The 21,220-nt window shown below is 33.2% G+C and overlaps 2 protein-coding genes and 1 non-coding gene across 4 annotated transcripts; 1 reads left to right on the forward strand and 2 right to left on the reverse strand.

Moving 5' to 3' along the window:
• Positions 1–4,984: 4,984 nt before the first annotated feature.
• LOC132708446 (U5 spliceosomal RNA) lies at positions 4,985–5,103 on the reverse strand. Its single transcript, XR_009619956.1, has one exon. It is a non-coding gene; the product is annotated as a U5 spliceosomal RNA (small nuclear RNA).
• Positions 5,104–7,309: 2,206 nt separating this feature from the next.
• On the reverse strand, positions 7,310–13,309 carry LOC132703991 (gastrula zinc finger protein XlCGF52.1-like). 2 transcript variants are annotated; one of them, XM_060673590.1, is made up of 5 exons: positions 13,214–13,309; positions 12,991–13,157; positions 9,345–10,411; positions 7,587–9,178; positions 7,310–7,448 (listed from the first exon to the last, which is right to left on the reverse strand). In XM_060673590.1, exons 3-4 carry the CDS (start codon positions 9,510–9,512, stop codon positions 8,159–8,161), a joined length of 1,188 nt encoding a protein of 395 aa, XP_060529573.1. In that variant the 5' UTR covers positions 9,513–10,411; positions 12,991–13,157; positions 13,214–13,309; the 3' UTR covers positions 7,310–7,448; positions 7,587–8,158. The 2 variants fall into 2 exon arrangements, with proteins under 2 accessions (XP_060529573.1, XP_060529562.1); XM_060673579.1 differs by having other exon boundaries at positions 7,587–9,295.
• LOC132704002 (putative OPA3-like protein CG13603) lies at positions 10,398–11,618 on the forward strand. The gene is made up of 4 exons (XM_060673600.1): positions 10,398–10,633; positions 10,687–10,855; positions 11,018–11,181; positions 11,235–11,618. The coding sequence occupies exons 1-4, from the start codon at positions 10,492–10,494 to the stop codon at positions 11,513–11,515; spliced, it is 756 nt and encodes a 251-aa protein (XP_060529583.1). The 5' UTR covers positions 10,398–10,491; the 3' UTR covers positions 11,516–11,618.
• Positions 13,310–21,220: the final 7,911 nt, after the last annotated feature.

Below are 21,220 nucleotides of genomic sequence, written 5' to 3' on the forward strand. Positions count from 1 at the left end.
GTCGGATGCAGGATTTGCAGGATTCCAGCCGGATGCAGGATTCCAGTCGGAGTTCAACGAGCGAACGGATGATATCCCGGAGTATAGTGTCATCATATATATATATATATATATATATATATATATATATATATATATATATATATATATATATATATATATATATATATATATATATATATATATATATATATATATATTTTCACGTATTGATTCACGGATGGAAAAATGTGATGACACTATATTCCGGGATATCATCCGTTCGCTTGTTGAACTCCGATTGGAATCCTGCATCCGACTGGAGTGTTCGAAGATGCCAAGTGAGATTTTGGCGAAACGTCTGCAGGATTCCAGTCGGAGTTCAATAAGCGAACGGATGATGTCACGGAATATAGTGTCATCATATATATATATATATATATATATATATATATATATATATATATATATATATATATATATATATATATATATATATATATATATATATATATATATATATATATATATATATATATATATATATATATACAGGGTTTTTCACTTAAAACTCCGCACGCCAATAAGTCCAAAACGAAAAGAAATATTTAATTTATGTAAAAAGTAGTCAAAGTGTGGGGTCAAGTAGATATTTCCTAAAGTTTAAAAAATTCGACGCCTGCAAAGAGCTGGGCGTCGCGACGCGTCGAAAAATTATTCGATTGCAGAGACTTTGGAAATACGCGCATACAAAAGTACATATTATTTAAAAACTTTTTTGTTATTTACTCAAACTCATTTACTTTGCCCGTTTTTAAGTTACCGATACCGATTTAAAGTAAACATTTCTTGATTGATAAAAAATGTGATTAACGCTTATTTTTACAAGTATGCCATGAATGTTAGTTACTATGGCAACCATTGTTATCGCAGTTGTTTTAAGTGCAATTACAAAGAATAGATTTCAACTATTTTAGTATGATTTTATTTATTATTTTTTATCGATTTAGTTCTGATAACATGATAAATAAATGAAAAAACAGTAAAATACCTACAAGTTAATAACCAAAATTATTATTGCAATTAACTACATAATAAGACGTTTCAAAAATTTTGTTCAAAATTATGTCCATCTGCTCGAACACAACTATCAAAAACTTTTAACAGATGAGCTTGGGTCACTTGTAGGAGAGTCCTTCTTGTGATAGCGGCACACGCTGCACTAATTTTGTTAATGAGATCAGCCATATCTTCGATAGGTTCTTCATAGATAACGTTTTTTAGGAAGCCCCAAAGAAAATAATCTGGTTGTGTAATGTCCGGGGACCTCGCCGGCCACCTTACCGGTCCATTAGTACCAAACCATCTATTGGGATATTCTCGGTTCAAATAGCTCGTTACTATTTGGGCATGGTTGCCATAATAACTAACATTCATGGCATACTTGTAAAAATAAGCGTTAATCACATTTTTTATTAATCAAGAAATGTTTACTTTAAATCGGTATAACTTAGAAACGGGTAAAGTAAATAAGTTTGAGTAAATAACAAAAAAGTTTTTAAATAATATGTACTTTTGTATGCGCGTATTTCCAAAGTCTCTGCAATCGAATAATTTTTCGACGCGTCGCGACGCCCAGCTCTTTGCAGGCGTCGAATTTTTTAAACTTTAGGAAATATCTACTTGACCCCACACTTTGACTACTTTTTACATAAATTAAATATTTCTTTTCGTTTTGGACTTATTGGCGTGCGGAGTTTTAAGTGAAAAACCCTGTATATATATATATATATATATATATATATATATATATATATATATATATATATATATATATATATATATATATATATATATATATATATATATATATATATATATATATATATATATATATATATATATATATATATATATATATATAGTGTGTCCAAGATAAGGATGCACAGCATGGGGATCTCGGAAACTATAAGAGATACAGTGTCGGTTAAATTAGACAAAAGTTGCGCATTTTGATACCGAACAAGATCCCGTTTTACAAATTTGAAAATTCCAAGCCGTTCCGGAAATATCCGAGAAAAACCGAAATATTGCGATTTCGTTTTTATTATTTTTTAAAGCTATTTGAAAAGATATGAAAAAACGGAAAACACTTTTCCATTGGCACTTTTTAATCTCTCCAAATTGACGTTAACAAATTTTCATTACAGCGTTTCGATTCCATGGAAACACCATCAACTTTGATTTTTCTTATGGGACGGAAAAAAAGTACACACAGTATTAGGTTGTGCTTTTCATTGCGAATTCAACGATGTACGATACAATACGGTTACTTATGTTTTTATCCAGAAAAATGGATTTTTAATACATTTCAGCATTTAAATGGAGTAGGCCATGACAAAATGACATCCAGTCAATTTCAATGACACATTAATGTTATTTGTCTTTGTTATCAGTCGACCATAAGTTTATTCCTTTAGTTATTGTTTTTGTATTTTTATTGTTGTTGTCTTTTTCTAATTTATTTTGTTCTACAATGGAGGGAGGTAATTTTACAAACGAAGAAAAATGTGATATGCTGTCTTGCTACATCTGATGCCAAAGAAATTGTGTGGAAGCCGAGCGTATGTATTCTAACAAATACCCAGAGCGGAGACAACCTGACAAGAGTATTTTTCGGCGTTTGTTATTTAATCTGAAAGAATATGGATCATTTAAGAAGCCTGCATTATCCCGACAAAAACCTTCCAATGAAGAAAACCAATACATTGTTCTACAATCTGTTATCGAAAATCCACAAACTTCTACCAGAGAAATTGAAGACCAGAATGGGGTAGCTAAATCTACAGCTCAGTTTATTTTAAGGAAAAATGAATTTAAGCCTTACAAATTCAGAATATGTCAAGGATTAAAACCGGGTGACGACGAACGACGTAGACATTTTTGTGAGTGGTATACCAGGATGTGTGATGAGAGTTTTAATTTTCCATATAAAGTGATTTGGTCTGATGAAAGTATGGTGACCAATAACGGTATTTATAACAGGCGCAATACACACTATTGGTCGCAACAAAATCCACGTGTTAATAGACTATCCAGACATCAAGTTCGCTTTGGGTTTAATATTTGGTGTGGGATTTTTGGTAGCAAGATTATAGGCCCTATTTTCTATAATAATTCCTTAACTTCCGAGCGGTACCTCGGAGCGGCACGATTTAGAAGATGCCTTAGATGATTTACCGCTAGGCGCTGTGCAAGGCTGCTGGTTCCAACAAGATGGTGCCCCAGCCCATAACTCCAGAGAAGTTCGCCAATATTTAACTGAACGGTTTGATGGAAAATACATTGGGACTTACAGTGAAACACCTTGGCCTCCAAGGTCCCCGGACTTAACTCCCTTGAACTTTTTCTTATGGGGCTACATAAAAAATGAGGTATTCAAAGAATGTTTTGACAACGAGGAACAATTACGTCAATCAGTACGAGCAGCGTTTAATAAAATTACTCCTGAAATGTTAAGTCGTGTTTTGGAGTCTACCGTGAGACGGGCGTACTTATGCCTAGAAAATGGAGGTCATTTATTCGAACATTTGTTATAGAATTTGTTTTTCATTAACTTGTTGGATTTAGTTGTTATGTTAAATGAACAGTTAGAGTTAGTAAATAAATAAACACATTAACTCGAACTTGTCAACCATTTTCTTTTGCCTTTCATCGTTCGGATCTCATGGCCTACTACAATAAAATACTAGAAATGTATTAAAAAGCCATTTTTCTGGATAAAAACATAAGTAACCGTATTGTATCGTACATCGTTGAACTCGCAATGAAAAGCACAACCTAATACTGTGTGTACTTTTTTTCCGTCCCATAAGAAAAATCAAAGTTGATGGTGTTTCCATGGAATCGAAACGCTGTAATGAAAATTTGTTAACGTCAATTTGGAGAGATTAAAAAGTGCCAATGGAAAAGTGTTTTCCGTTTTTTCATATCTTTTCAAATAGCTTTAAAAAATAATAAAAACGAAATCTCAATATTTCGGTTTTTCTCGGATATTTCCGGAACGGCTTGGAATTTTCAAATTTGTAAAACGGGATCTTGTTCGGTATCAAAATGCGCAACTTTTGTCTAATTTAACCGACACTGTATCTCTTATAGTTTCCGAGATCCCCATGCTGTGCATCCTTATCTTGGACACACTGTATATATATATATATATATATATATATATATATATATATATATATATATATATATATATATATATATATATATATATATATAGATATAGATATAAACAGTTGAAATGAAATTTCTTCTTATCTTGACCGTACTAAACTTATTTGGAATCAAGGAATATCGGATAGTGGTTAAAAAACAAAGAAAATGAAAAGCTCCTTCCTTCTTTAACTCTCATTATTTCGTCAATTTATTTGTTGACTTTTTCAGGAGTGAACTAAAAATCAATGAAAATAACAGTTCAAACTATACAACAGACCATCGTGAGAAATAATTACAAAATTAGAGTTTACCAGATAGTTTATCAAAGCAATACTCTACAGTTAAGGTGACATGAACGAACGAGGCGACATTACGAACAAATTTTATAATAAAAGTTGCGCTAACAGGGGTAGCAAAAAACAATCAAAAAACGATATAAATGGTGACAGAAATCATGGATCAACGAAGCAACGCGAATGCACTACACGGGGGCCGAATATTATATTATCTGTTCAACTGAAGAATGTTAAAGTATATATTGCTTATTTGCTGTGTATCAGACTTTTAGTTAATTGAATTTTTGTTTTTGTTAATATGGCACATTTCAAGAAACAGTCGGTCTTTATAATTTTGACATATTGTAATATTTTAGGATTGTTGTAGTCAAATTCGTGTCCTGTTTTTATGTAATGTTCAACGACAGCACAAGTATTCTTATGAATACGGGTATCACTTTTCTTTTATGTCAAACGTTGTTTCAACCACTGTGAGGTCTGTCCAACATAACAGCATTGAAAACCCGAAAACGATAATTGGTTATAGACTCATTTATGTCGCCCCCGCCACGGAAATCTTTAGTAAAAGGCGAAAGATTTATTCGCTTTGAATTGATATATAGAAAAAAGTTTTGAAACTTTTTCAGTATTTTATTTGGCATTTTTTATTTCCTTGAATTCTTTGAAAATACTTATAATAGATTCTGTGAGGTTTTTAATGTAATTGTTTCTGTAACACATCCGAGCGCCTGGTTCCTCTGTTGGACCGGGTTGAAGTTGCAGATTAATCTCTTAAGTATATGTAGTTACACATTTGAGCTATGAAAGTTTTGTTCAAGATACCCCGAAAAAAAATTTCAACATGTTTGTCAATAATGGATACCCAACACACTTCCACACTTATGGAAAAAAATATGTTTCAAAGATTCTAAAAAAACAGATAAAGACACATACAACGTAGAGAGCTATAGGACCAATGTGCTTTCTTGCTGTATGTAAAATTGTTAGAACTTATGATAAAGAATAGATTGGATATTAGAAAATACACGGAAGTTTAAAAGGTCTTAGACAAGCTATAGAAAAGGGATGGGAATCAATAACAACATTGCGTTTATATCACATTTTTTGACTTAGCCTTTAAACAGAAAGAAAGAGTCTTGGCGGTATTTCTGGATGTAAAGTTAGCTTATGACTGTGTTAATATATATAAACTATACAATAAACTAAATCCACTTTATATACCTCAGAACCTTAGTAATTCAGTATTCAAAATCTTAGGAAATAGATGATTTTACACAAAAAAATGACGTCGTCTCCTACATAGGACCAACCCACAATAGTTTGGTCCTACTACATGGTTCAGAACTAAGAACTTAAGAACTATTCTCTATATTTATAAAATGAAACTTTTTAATATGCAGCAAAGTGATCTCACTTTGCTGGGATATACACATGAAATAACACTATTAATAAACTATTAATAACTGCTAAAATTAACCAATCTCTCAATACAATCAACTGGTTATTAAATGATGATCTCCAACTTTCCCCGCAGAAATGCGAAAGCGTATGGTTGATAAAAGATGCCCTTAGAGACTCGCCTCCCTCTGTGAAGATAGGAACTCACGTCATACAATTTAAAAACGATGTAATATACCTTTGGACAAATGAAATGGGATAGGCACATTGATCAACAGATTATAAAGTCTAAAAATACTATAAACATCCTTAATAGAGTCTAAAAAACATTAATAAACTTAATAAAATACTATATGAAAGTTAATCTATTTAGGATGTATGAAATCAACCCCAACCATTGGGCATATTTATTCAGGATATAGACTATCAATTCTCTGCAAAGCTCCAAAATAAACTAAATATAACTTCAGCAGAATTAATAGCTATAAATCAAGGAGTTACGATATTACTGAGAATAATGGTAATAATGTCATTCTAGCCTGGATCCCAGGCCACTCGAATTCGATAGTTGACTCCCCAACAAAAATAGGTACAAACCTAAATGTCCCAGAAACTCTGGATAAGCGCGAAATTCTTAACAGTCTGAAATAAACAATCTTTAAAGAACATGACGGACTGGGGAAAACATACTAAAATATAAGTCAAAATATTTACTAACGTACAAACCGAATTTCCCAGTAAAAAATGATTCACTAAACAAAAATGTCTGGACAGATGGCTTCGCTCCACAATGTGACAACCCCCCCGAATGCGTTGGCAAACTGTCTAGTAGCGAAGCCATAGACCGGAGATCGGAGAGCGGAGGAGGCTGTTTGCTGACAGTTTCACAAGAAATGTACTACAAAGAGAGAGAGAAAGAGAAAGAGAAAGAGTAGAAACGTTGTTGCTTGCACCTTCTTTTCTTGTATTGGTCAAGGCTGCTAAGATCATTCGACCACTTACAACTATATGGCCTCCAACCGGTGTGGAAGACAAAAAACAGGGGAGCCAACAACGATTACACACTTTATAACATTCACGAAACACCTAGAACACTAAATCCACACAATGGAATGAATTTCAAGTTTTTTGGGGACGATTACAGAGGATTTTGACGGGAGCGAGCGGAGGTGAACCCGCCATGTGAAATGCGCACCACAGAATTTCTGCTTGCATCTTGAATTACCAGATTCTTCTTCTTCCCAGTGTTACGTCGCACTTTGGCGATCACTCGTCTTTTTTTTTGGCTATAAGATGACTAGGCTCGTCGAAATATGGTTGCGGAGTCACTACCACTACAGTTTTATATGTTGCGAAACCAAGAATGTTGTTTTCGCTCCGGTCAGTGCAGTCTGTCCTGTCCTGTCCTGGATATCATACTTTGCGTTATTTTACGGTATCCATTAATTGCCTGTCTATTCTAGGTCTTAGAACTTCATCGTATGTTGCATGATCCATCCAGGGTATGTGCAGCAATCGGCGGAATGTCCACATTTAATTAGCATAGTGGTATTCCTAAAATTAGTGTTGTAAATATTTAGCGTAAGTTTTAAAAATTGTTTGAAGTTTTTGACTGGGATGCCTATATCTTTTTTTTTGTTTTATTAATAACTAGTCGATTCAAAATGAAATATACCACAGTTATCAACTTACTTTTATTTCAGAATCCCAGAATAGTCTCGTAGTCGATAAAATACAGTTTAAGAAAATGATTTGTATACAAGAAAAACCTCTCAATCTTCCTACTTGGTAAACTAAACCCAAAATTTCAGTTTTCTACGAATTCAAACAACAGTAATATATATTTTGTTGGAGTTACATTTTGAACAAAAAAATAAGGAAAACTATTGATATTTCCAAACTCTCTATAGACAAATATAAGGATATACAAAAAAAATAATACAAAACATTAATAAAAAATGTGATTACAGTGAAAAATGCAATAATATAGAGGGCATCCCATTTGACACATTAAAGATGCTGCTACTGCTGTATCCTTTTGATTTATTTATTATATTTATTATTTAGTTATTTTTCATTGTCTAACCTGCCATCCACTATGAATCACCCTATAAGAATAATTATGCTCAAAGTATTTTTCCTTCCAGGATGTTAGTTAAGACTTCAGAAAAATTTTGTGAATTAAATTCTTTCACTAATTAATGCAATAGAAAATTGGCCCTTTCTGACAAACTTAATTCTGATAAATTAACTAGTTTGTAAACCTAAAACACCACTTTATGCTTCTTTTTTAAATGAAATCCTAAAATTTCTTTATTAATAAATGTCTTATGGCACAATTCACAAGGAGAATCCCCAGAATATGTTAACAAATGCATTTTAAAGTTATAACTGGAAGCAAAACCTTTTCTACAAAAGTTGCATTTGAACGGTTTATCATTAGTGTGGACAAAGCTATGTTTTTTTAGCTCAGATGAGGAGAAAAACATTTTTTCACACTCCGAGCACTTGTATGAACGAACTCTTGTATGAGTCACTTCATGTCTCTTCAAACAACTTGCACTGTAGTAACTTTTGTTGCAGTACTTGCAATTGTAATTTAAAATCCTATTGTGCATCTTCATGTGGTAGAACATACTGTTCTTGTAGTGAAATTTCTTACCACATATGGTACATACAGTTTTAGCAATATCTTTGGTGTGATGGTCCATATGTGTTTTTAAGAATGCTTCCCTGTAAAAAGATTTTGAACACAGTTTGCATGTAAATGTCTTTTCTTCATGCTTTGTCATGGTGTGATAAGCAAGAGCTGATTTCACATTATAAATAAGACCACAGATTTTGCATACAAACTGTTTTGAACCCCTGTTATGCATATTTTGAATGTGATGATTGACCTGCTTCTGTGATTTTAAAAGTTTGAAGCAAATTGGGCACTGTGCCACTAACTTATTGATGACTGTTGCAAATATGTGTTCCTGTTTCAATGGATTTGGACATTTTAAGCTATGAATGTAAAACTGTTTTTTAGGATAATAAATTTTATTACACCCATTGCACTTGTACTGTATTTCTTCTTTTTTATTTTCCTCAAAGAGTGGATCAATTTCTATTTTGATGGTTTCAACATCATCTATCACAGATTCTTCATGAATATCCTCTCCCATATCTTTCAAATTATCACCCACTTTATTTTTTTTCACAATAAACTCTTCCAAATTGTCTTCAATAATGAATGGCTGCACTTGAAACTCAATTTTTTCTCCAATACTTGTATCAGAAACCTGTAAATTATCCAAAATTTCACAAGAGCTGTAGTACCGTTTTTTAAAAGTGTAGGCTGTTCTTAAAGACTTGACGCAAAATTCGCAGACCGCTGCTGGAAATCTGGTTATGTCAACCTTGAAATTTTTACAATAAATTCAAACATCTATACCTAGAAAAACAAACCTTGCTCGATGTAACGTATTCAATGGCCTCCCATATGTAAGGCCCTTCAATATATAGTTCCTCTTTTAAATTCAGTAACACTTTTTGGTGTGACCCCAAGCAGACTTTACACAAGTGTTTTACGTTTTTAAAGCCTCTGGAAGATTTGAAAAACTTGTCGGTTTCCATACGTCACAAGATATCGAATATACAAAACAAAACCATAGAATATTTTTTCTTCTTTACGTTTGGAGTAAACGATTTCGGCCAATTACCGAAACACGTACTGGTATCTTGATAACACAAACATGACCTAGTTTCAAACTTGAACTTTGAACAACTCCAAAAAACCGGCGTAACTGGCGAAAACGGAGGAACAGGGGGTGATATGTCGAATCTGGAACAGGGCATCTCGCATGCGACATGACCTGTTCGAGATTCGAGAAAATCCTCCCCCAGTACACAAATACATTTTTCTACTCCCTTCTGTAAATTACCTTTTAAAGAAGCACTAAAATTACAACTAACTTATAAAAAAAACGAAGATTTGTGATGTAACAGCGTCCATAATCAAAATAAACATTTACCTTTCAAGCGAAATTTAGAATATTGGTGCCAAAATATTAGCCTAAAAGGCTTATTTAGCCCTCCTATAAGGAATAACACTTGCTTCGCCACTGAAATAAATTCCCTACCACCTATCCCATTCGGTTTAACACCCTTGCACTGGAACGGATTCTGAAGTTACTTTGATTACTTGTTATTTTTCAAATAATTTTTTTTAACAACTTGAACAGTGTAGTGATAGGGGAACAGCCATATTACTTGCTTAATATGTTTGAATTTCCTGTAAGCGGTCTGTGGCATGTTGGAAATAAATAGCTATTATTATTACGAAAAATCCAGTAATAACAGATTTTTTTTTATCAACATTCGATAAGGCGCCTTTGTACATGAAGGAGGCTCTGAATATAAATAGACTGTTGGCTAATTCTCTGGATCTAAAAACCAGCAATAATTTCAAACTGAGCTGCGTGTGAACTTTGGCTACGACTGCTAGGATCATCGAATGGAAACAAATAATCTACCTAAAAAAGAAGAAGTCATTAATAGGTTATGTTAATTTTCATGGTTAAAGTAGATTTAAAAATAAAAATAAATTTAAGAAATGGTCATTGGGGCTTTTCCTGCGGCCAAACTTGGTGCACTCTTGTTAAAGCAAATCAGCAAACCGATAGCCAATGTTGTCAAAAATCAAGCGAAGAGCTCCCCAGTTTTTAGAAAATATGTGTGTATGCCTCCAGCCCAATGTAAACAATTTCGCTCAAGTTCATTTTATTAGATGTTTATCTTTTCGTTTTAGTTTACAACTGGTGTGAAGTGAAAGCGAAGATGTGGATATTGAACCTTGGTAAGCCCGTCAATATTCCAGTCCTCAATGAAGCTCAGGCAATTGAATTAGGAGCAAACTTGTTGGGAGAAGCTATAATATTTGTTATTGCTGCTGGGATTTTAATTAACGAATATGCCAGGTAGGTAAGCAGCACAAAGATGGCATTCAAAGATAGGTGAAGCATGCAAACTTTATAACACCCCTCTAAACTATAAGTTTGGATTGTGTAAGGTTGATTATTGAACGATTAGTAACTTAATTTTAGCTTTAACCCACAATTATGTGATATAATTTGTTCTAGGTCTGCTAAAAAAGAAAGTGCTAAAGAAGAAGCTAGAAAGCAGGAGATCATTTCGATTCAGAATGACATTAGGGATCTTTATATCCAGGCAGAAGAGGAAAGAGCACAGATTAGGGAACTAATTAGAAAAATAGCAGATCAAGATACAATATTAAGAAGCTTAGGTGCATTATATTAACTGTTTATTGCATTTGGTGGAAAATAGAATACTTTCCAGAATTAAAATTGGGTGTGAAACCTGCAGATACTTCACCTCCATATGAACCACCTAGTTACTCTCCAGCAAATGTGCCAGTACCGCCGGAGGTAAAAGTCATTCCCGAGGTTTATGGGTTAAACACACTATACAAATGTCAGCAGCAAAATTCCTCATTGATATTACAAGTTGTGAATGAAGTTGAGAGCGAATTTTGGAACCACACGACTACTGCTCCCCAAGAGCCTTACTTGTTGTTAGGTTTATACCATTTGAGCCAAGTTTTTAGATTTAAGCTATAGCAAGATCAGAATGTAAGTCTAGTCAATTCTTATTGTGAAAGACCAGAAGTTGAATCAAACTTATTTGTTTTTAAAAATTAACTTTTTATTTTAAGTAGGTATTAATGAGTTGTTAAGAATTAAAGTAAAATTATTAACTAAAATTAGTAGTTTTTTTTTCAGACTATAAAATATGTTAATAAAGTGAAAATGATAAGTATAATTTCACACTTATTTTATAATATCAACAATAACAAAAGACTTTTATTATAAATATAATGATTTAACAGGGGGTTTAGTTCGCTGATAACAAAAAACCAATAGCGGTTTTCTCACCTAACCCCAAAAACAAAATATAGACTGCTCCCTAGGGTTGGTGTACCAGCTCTGTGAAATCTTTGTTATTTGTGAAATCGGCGAAATCTTTGTGAGATTATACATATAATTATCTAAAATTTTGAGTTTTAAGCATTTTCCATTAGTTAAATTATCTTTAAATAATAAACAAATTAATCTACAAAAAATCCAATAAGTGACTCACTATCTTTACTTTACTTGTAGATTGTGTCCAAGGTGCAGTTGGTAACTTCAAAAGGACTACCTGAGCCTAAGTAATATAAAATTAAACAAATTTTATTCTTGATATGTTTTATTATTTTTTTGAAGTATTAACTCAGCTAGCGATTCATGAATGGAAAATTATTCCGAGATATCATGCTCTTTCTGTTATCTAGGACTAGTATTAGAATAATTTATAAGTGTAATGTTTGGACATTATATTGTACCAAAATAAACATTTAAATAAATAAAAAATATAAACCATAAACATAAAGTTCCAAAAATATATTTTGTCTACTTTTCTATTTGGCTTTAATTGTAATATTTGTATCGTCAGAAAATAATGAATTACCGAAAGTTTTAAATAAAAGTGTTAAACATTAATTTTAAAAATATTATTTTTATGTACTTTTTGAAAATGTATGGGATTTATAAAACCTATATTCATTAATTTAACACTGACACTGACAATATCCTTTCCCACTTTTAAAAAAGTGCTTTTTAATGTATTTTTATATATAATGTTCACTTTTTTTTCAATTATGATGAATACAAAAAATTTCCACATGAGCTAAAAAATATTTTTCAAATCTAAAAAATTATTTAGGTATTCTGTGAAATTTGAATCCGATGAAATCCGTGAAATTTGGCGTGAAATCTGTGAAATCACACAGTTGTGTGAAATTAGGTGTGTATCTTAGTGTGATTGTGCGCCCCCACCCCCCGCATTCTGGCTTCTTGTAAGTATTCTCTTTTTCTATTTTCTTAGGTATACTCATGTGAAATCAAAATTATTAGCAATTCAGAAAAAATTAATTAAATAAAAATTATTAAAAGGTGTTTTATGTGCATGTTAAATTTAGCCCAACCAACCAGTGTACCACGTTTGCAGGTCCCATTGTACGTTCCACGTTTTTTTCCGTTATGGCTGTACTAACTTTCTCGACTTAATTATGCCAACAACTGGGTTTGTTTTATTCATTTTTATTAAGAACTTCTTCATTTGTGATTCTGTCAACCGAGCTCATGCTAAGTATCCATTTACAGTAACATATCTCAAATACCTCTAACTTTTTCAGTGCAGCCTCTAGTAGATTGAAAACCCCTACGATGCAAGTTGGGGCAAAAAGTCTGTAATGCGGAAAATATTAGGTAACTTACAGAACATAAAATCTTTGTATAACGTGCACAGATATAATATATTTAATGCATTCAGGTAAGAGGTATCTAATATACAAGGTGTTTCACTGTGAATAATTTGATAGACATGCATGGAAAACAGGACATTCTTCTGCTTAGGTTTTTCGACTTGTTCAATCGATCTAAATATTTTCAATGAAGCAATGTTGCCAGTTTTATCAAAAAGCTGTAGAGTAATTGAAATTTTAAATAGGCAAACTATTAGGTATATTATCGCATTCTGAATTATTCCAAATATATTCAGTACGTCACACAAATTTATATCTAAAACCGTTTTAGTTAGTACGTCAGTACGTCACACAAATTTATATCTAAAACCGTTTTGAGGTAATAATTGAAAATGGGTATTAGTATTTTTTTTAAATTAGTGGATGTAGAATTTAAATGGTTGGACCTAGTGCAAAGCCGATGTCACTTTTATAACTCAACTTTTCATAATTACTCATTGGCATTATCTTCTGGTTTACCAGGGATTTAATAGTCAGGAAACCGCATGCGCGATATTTAAAATCTCCTTGTAAACCAATGACCTTGCGCCATTCAACTACCAACATGGCGTTGACAGATCGTCAATAAGTTTGGATGCGGCATTTTTGCGGCAGTATTTTCTCAAAATATTCTCGTTAAATGCTCTGGGAGAACGAGTTTTTAAAAATCGCTGTTTAGAAAGAAAATGGCGCAAATATTAATGCCGACTGCGGAGCATAAATTTTTACTGTAGTAGGGCTACTTTTTCATCTAATAGCTATATGATATTAACAAATTTTGACATTAGTATAAAACTAACTTAAAAAGATAGTTTATTATTTCCAACATTCAAAAATAAAATGTAACAAGAAAATCGCCATTCTTTATAATTCTAAATTCTATAAAATTATAAAAATGGGATGTTTCCATTAAAAAAAAACGAATTTTAACGATTTTTTCATTTACATTTTTAATTTTACTCTTTTATTACTCTTTATTTATGTATTTTTAATATATCAAAACAGAAGACAGAAGTCAACCTCAAATATGTAACAAAGATTTTGTTTGGGCATCAAATAAGTGGAGTCCGGCCTTGACCAGTTCCGGCCGCTTTCCCCTTCGTCGCGCAAGGCCTCTTCGATCCAAATTTGACCGGGATTCGACTTGCAGAAGCCAACGCGAGAACATTAAATTGTAATTTGAAAATTTACGAGAATTAAAAACGTTGAGTTATTCGAAATTGAATTTGATTATTTTGACAAAAAATCGACGAACACGCTCCAGACTTTTAGTCGGAGAAATCGATAGACATATTATTTAGGACTGCAAATGTAACTTTTGACAATTAATTCAAAATATTTCAGCTAGCGTTCTCGCCGCTAGCACGCTGGCCCACCATGCACGCGGGCGAGCTTTTCTCGGAGAGATTGCAATTATGAATCTTCAGTAGATTATCTACTTCAAGCATAGATGTATCAAGATGTGTTACAGTGGCATATTTAACGTAGCATAGCTTGTGCAAGAACTCGAAAGGAAAATATTGTGTTCATCCCCTAGGCGTTTAAAAGGGCCTGTTGTTACATTGTTTCATGATTTAAAAGAAGATCCATTCAAATTCTTTAATTACTTTAGAATTAATATTCAACAAACTGGCAAATAAATTGGAAGATACTATAAAAAGTGAAAATACAGGTATACGACTTCCGGTTAACCCAATAGAGATGTTGGCTGTGAGAATAAGGTAAGTAATGCGTTAGTTTCTCAATAGTTCATTTCATCTGCTCCTACAAATACAAATTTCAAATTTATTGTATTGAATATGCAAAATACTTTAAAATGAACTAAGAGTGTACATCATCAGAAAGAACACCCGCGCAATTCTTAATTTCTATTCCATTATATTGGTGGGAGAACTCTTGCATGCTAGAATGCTAAGAGTTACTGTTTGATGTGGACGACATCCACGCATATGATTGACTCTCTTCACTTTCCTGATCGACTGGGGAGAAATTGGTGTAAAAAAATATCTGCTGTAGAGAACTGTGCGTGGTTTACGTTTGCTGATTTGAAATTGACATGGATAGTGGTTGACTGATGCTAGCAGGAGTATGTGTAGATTCATGTGTTTTGGTTAGTTAGGTAGCAGCTTTCGTTTTTCTGGTCAGGTGTAGCTGAAAGTGACGGACTCTGACGCCTCGATGGTCTTACAAGCGGCTCTACAAGCTGGTGCTATATTTTTCCCTCTTCCGCTGAAGTATCAGCATTCTTTGTCATTTTGTGTTTCCGTATTTTCATCAACACTTGTTGTTGCAGATGAACCACAATGCAACAAAAATTCCATCCGTCTTGCGTAGATATCGGTTCTGTGATTGGCGCTTTGTCCAGATTTGGCTTCTTTTACATTTTCTCATAAGTTTTGTACCTGAAAAAAAAAATTAATAATCAAAACACTTTTTACTCGGACATCCAACAGTAGCGAAAATGATTAGAAGAGTCTGCTCTGCTATTTGGATTAATCTCCGTCAAGAATGTATGCCACAATTCACTGCTGAAGGGTGGCTAGAAAAGGCTGAAATGGGTTTTAAATGTTCAAACGTTCTTAATTGTTTGGAGCCTTAGATGGAAAACATGTAAGCGTTATCGAACCGGATTTTAGCGGGTCACGGTACGTCAGCTACAAAAAAATTTATTCTGCTCTTCTCTTCGTAGTTGCCGATTCCAACTATATATTTAACTACATTGAAGTGGGTTCATGCGAAAGGAAAGCCGATAGTACAATTTTTGAAAACTATAAGCTGCACAGAATGTTAGAAAATCGCAACAACAAAAGAATATTTAACTACCGTTTATGTAGAGCTTGCATGAATGTTCCATATTTCATGGACCTATGGATGTCAAACTTAACTTAGTGATAAGCATGCGTTGTTCATAATTACGTAAGAGCAAGAGATGGTAACAAGTATAAAGACACGCTCGTTATCAATGCTTTGTGTGACTTTGGTAACAGAAACACCATTAGACAAGGTGGATGAATGCTTACTCAAAGAAGAAATGTATTGACAGAGTTTTAGTAAGCTACGCTGGTCGTGTTATATCATTGTATTTAAAGTGAAATTTGTCCTTATGGAGCATGAGTTAATAATTTGCTAATAATAATGTTTTTCGATTTAACGCTCTCTCTGAATTCATTGTTTTTCTAATGAGCTTTTTATTACTCTAATAGCTTGGCGCCTGCAGGATTAAAATACCTCTTTGGCAAAAAAAAGGTAAAAGGGACTGTTCGTTATCTGGATGACGTCCACCCAATAATTTTTGTGGGAGAACAAATTAAAATCCAAAAATCTGTTCCTTCCTATTTTCCTCCAAAATGTGGAGGTTACATTAAAACGTTTTGTATTTATTTGTAACCCACACACTGCTAAACATTATTCGTAAATTATGTCTTTCATTCTCGCACTCGGTTTGGCCCGGGTCTATTAAAAGGGATTAATGCATTTTTTAAATATTTTTTATCTGTCGACAGTGTTATGTATAACAATACTACCAAACTTACCTACACCATTTTGTTCTTTCTCCGATTTGTCTTGAAATCCATTGGACCTTAGTGAACATACTTTCCTCCACAGGTTTCTGTTTTGAATTTTGCCGTGGTACTCGATCAATGAAGTATTCCATATTTCATAATGCCTCTTTACAGCTTCAATGAAAATATCGGCAAACTAACCAAATGTACTATTTTGTCAAGATTGATATCTCAATAAACGTCGTGAATTTTTTTGAATCTTTTGTATCTTATCTTAAATTTTTCGACCATCTAGGTACTGCTAAGAATATGTTTTCACAAAAATTATTAACTCATGGTTCACAAGAACAAATTTCCCTTTAAATACAACATTCCAGTTACATGCGAACTCTACATAAATGCTAGTTAATGATTCTTTTCTTGTAGCGTAAAAATTTTCTCGTTTGAGGTCTCATTACAAAATCTGACAAATGTATCAGGCATCATAGTGACTGTTCCTGGAAGAGGTTGTGGCCTTGGCAGATTTGCCTGGCCATTTTCTAACATGTTGTATAGTTTAGAGCTTTCAAACATTGTACTATCGGCTTCTCTTCCACATGTTAAATGTAGTTAAACATATAGTTAGCATAGTTGGCATCGGCAACCACGAATAATAAAATGAATGAAATTCTTTGTAGTTGAAGTACTGTGACTCGCTAAAATCCGTTTGGATAATCCTTACATGTTTTTCATCTAAGGCAACCATGCAATTAGGGATGTTTAAACGTTCAAAAAACATTTCTGCGGTTTATAGCCACCCTTCGGCAGTGAATTGTGTGACATACATTCTTGACGGCGATGAATTCAAGTAGCAGAGATGCTATACTTCAGCGGAAGAAGGAAACGTTGTAGCAACCGCAGAGCCGCTTCTAAGACTATCGAGTCGTCAGTCTGTCAATTTCTGCTACGCCTGACGGACCAGGTGACGAAAGCCGCAAGTGATTTTGCCAGGATTCCAGCAGCAAAACGGCGCTTAATAGATAAAGAAAATTTATCAAAATATATGAATTCTACATCTGCTGAGACACCAATGTAACCGACAAATGACGACAAAAGTTCGAGTCGTTACTGGCAATCGTTAAAAGTTTACCAATTGACAATAAGCTGGAATTCAGATGCACTGTTATGAGCAAACTAAGAGATTCGCGAGCATCAGTTTGTAGTGCTCAAAATGTACCTTTTACTATAGTGTTGATGCCTATACAGCAACAAAACACCTTAGTCCCTCCCAAGAAAACAAATTAATCTACATATACTTCAGCTAATATCAGGCAACCACTATCCATATCAGGAATTCCAAAACAGCAAAAGCAAATCACGCACATTTCTTTACAGCAGACATAGTCTTACACCAATTTTTCCCCAGATAATCAGGAAAGTCAAATGAGTTAGTCATATGCTGGGTATCGTCTCCAATAAACAGTAACTCTCGGCATTCATCATACATCTCTTCCATCTTTGTTTCATATATTCTATACAATTAGTCAATATTTACCTTTAATTTTAGTATAATTGCTATTATTCGAGTAAGTTCTTTTTGCTTTTTTATTGTTTATTTCTGATGACTCTTAGTTCATTTTAAAATATTTTGCGTATTCATTATGATAATTTCAAAATTACTATTTGTATAAGTTTAGATAAAATAAATCATTGAGAAACTGAGCGATTACTTACGTTATGCTCCCAGCCAACAGCTCTATTGGGTTGCCAGTTCGTTGAACGATCAAATACTCATTCTAAAGTAATTAAAAGAATTTTAATGGGTCTTCTTTTAAATCACTAAACAACGTAACAAAAGCCGCTTTTAGAAGCCTAGCACTCACTAGTGGATGAACTCAATATTTTCCTTTCGAGTTCTTCCACAAGTTATGGTACGTTAAGTACGCCACTGTAACACGTCTTAATACATCCACTAGAAAGCTTGCCCGTGTGCATAGTGGGGCAGCGTGCTCGCGGCGAAAACGCCAAGAAAACGTTAAGCACTCACCGCGAATAATCTCAACCGTGTGCATCGAGTCTTAGGTATAGAATATTATGTACGAAATATAGCTAGAATTTTCCGAGGAATTCAAAAATATCCTAATAAAAAGGTTATTACTTGTACACAAAAATACAATCACCCGTTATACACAACAATATAATATAGTATAAGTGCATCCAAACAATTTTCGTGATTAAAATTTTTCGATATTTTATACAGTTCTGAGATAAAACGTTATCGCGTAACCTATAAAATGTCCCAGATTCGCTTTTCTATAAAGGGATCTAAGGTACTTTTACACCTACATGAAAGGAAAATGGCGCGTTTCGTTTTTTGCCAGTAAATCCAAAAGAGTTAAATTGATAGTTGTCAAAATGTGACAATTGTCTTTTGTTATCTCGAAAGCCGCCTTAATTTTAATTTTTCTATGGGTTCCATATTGAATTTTTCAATTTTTGGAAAGAGCGTAAAATTTTTAGTTCAGTGATATTATGCAACAAGTGTGGTCACTAGCTTATTTGGCACGAGCGAAGCGCAGCGTTCGACCTTCGCTTAAACTTAATAAACGTAGAACTAGCAAAAACAAATCTTGTCTGAGTAGTTTAGCGGCCGTGGAAAAAGCATTTCTTGTAGGTGCACTGTAATAGACCTCTGGATACCCGTTAACTGGAGGCTAGCACCAGATCGGCGGATACAGTTGGCCGGACCAAAAACCCTTCACAACAATAACAGTTACCTACGTAACGTTAAAAGCTCATAAGTAGGTAAAATCTACTGAAAACATACGATCGCTACCAAATCGGGCATTAAAATATATAACGCAAATAACAAAAACATCTGAATTTTTAAAGAATGTCAACATGATAAAAGTTACTTTTCCAAGTCACCTTAGTTGATAAAACTTTAGTAAACTTAACGGTTCGGTAATACTTATTAACTTCGCCTGAGTCAAATAATATTTTTGTAATTTCTAATTTAGTAAAACATATTTAATAAGTAATAAATAAATCAGCTATAAAACAACGAATTTTGATCAATAAAAACAAATGGATGAACTGAGGATATCATCAAATGCCTAGAACCCACATTCTAGGCAGTCTAATTCCGAGAGAAACTCTTGTCTGTACTGATGGAAAATATTATTTAATATGAATTGTTGATATATTTCGGAGGTTGTATTAAAGGACGCTCTACCCTGTGCTCTCACTTTTTGATATTGCCGCGGATTCATTATGCCTATTAAATAGACCGTTAGTTGTAAAACTACATTCATCGGTCCAAATTATTTTAAATGAAAAATCCGAATTCCTGCTGCCTAATTTTATCACCAGGTCTAAGTTTCTGACTTCTCGGAATTTGTAGTTCATTTTCAAAATGTCTGATTTATACTCGAGGTGTATTATTAACCTAAGGTTAATAATAGGGCCAATTCAACAGTCATCTCAGCTTTCTAAAACTCTCGAACTCCAACAAATTTCAATCCAATTTGGCAAACAAATTTGCATATCGTTGCACTCTGGAGATAAGAACTTAGGCATCGTTCACTAGCAATTCTGGAATTTCTGAGTGAATTGAAATTAATACGTAACAAATATTTCCACACTTTTTTTTACTGCAAAGTCTATAATTACACGCAACAGGAAAAGTTACTGGCACTAATAATTAATAACTAGGTCAAGACTGTGTGACATAAATGTTTTTGTTTCATAGCCATCTTATTTTTTGTGTGTACATTTTTTCGAAATGTTGATAATGGGCACTCAAAATGGTCATACTTAAAACTTGATAATTCCAACTTGTAAGGAAGAAAAACTTACCATGAGAAAGTGTCGTTTGTTTTCAAAAGATGTTTTAATTACGGCCAGGAAAAAATTCAATATAAATTGCTGATTTTCGGTTTTTTCTGATATCTCCGGAATTAATGTTAAATTTCTAGATTTTGAAACGGTTTTAAATTAAACATCGAAATGCGCAATTTTGCTTCTATTTAACCAACTTCTTATCTGTTACGGTTTCCGAGATTTTGGATTGATTTTTGGAAACGTTTTATATATAATAATACAAATTAATTATAACATCAACATAATATAATCAAGGGAGATTGCATTATTTTCATTTTAATGTAATGCAAATATCTTGACTTGCTGGGACAATGTGAGCTTATACAAGAATTCCACAGAAGGCACAGAAGGATCTTGCAACAGTTATTTATATACTTCCTATTACATTACATTACATCTATGAAGGATTTCAATTGACTCGTTTCTTGTATATTTATATTTGTTTTTATGGTTGCAAAATCCATTCCAAATTTGGAGATTGTATTGCTCAAACACCTCTATAAGTCCTTCACCGTTGTCATCTACACATTCTTCTCAATATCTTCCAATAATTTTTACATTTTGCTGCCTACACACCCTTCTAGTCTAATAAGATCCTATTTCCGACCTCGTCTAGA

The sequence above is a fragment of the Cylas formicarius genome, unplaced genomic scaffold, assembly GCF_029955315.1.
Source record: "Cylas formicarius isolate icCylForm1 unplaced genomic scaffold, icCylForm1.1 PGA_scaffold_10__41_contigs__length_53128322, whole genome shotgun sequence".
Taxonomy (NCBI): domain Eukaryota; kingdom Metazoa; phylum Arthropoda; class Insecta; order Coleoptera; family Brentidae; genus Cylas; species Cylas formicarius.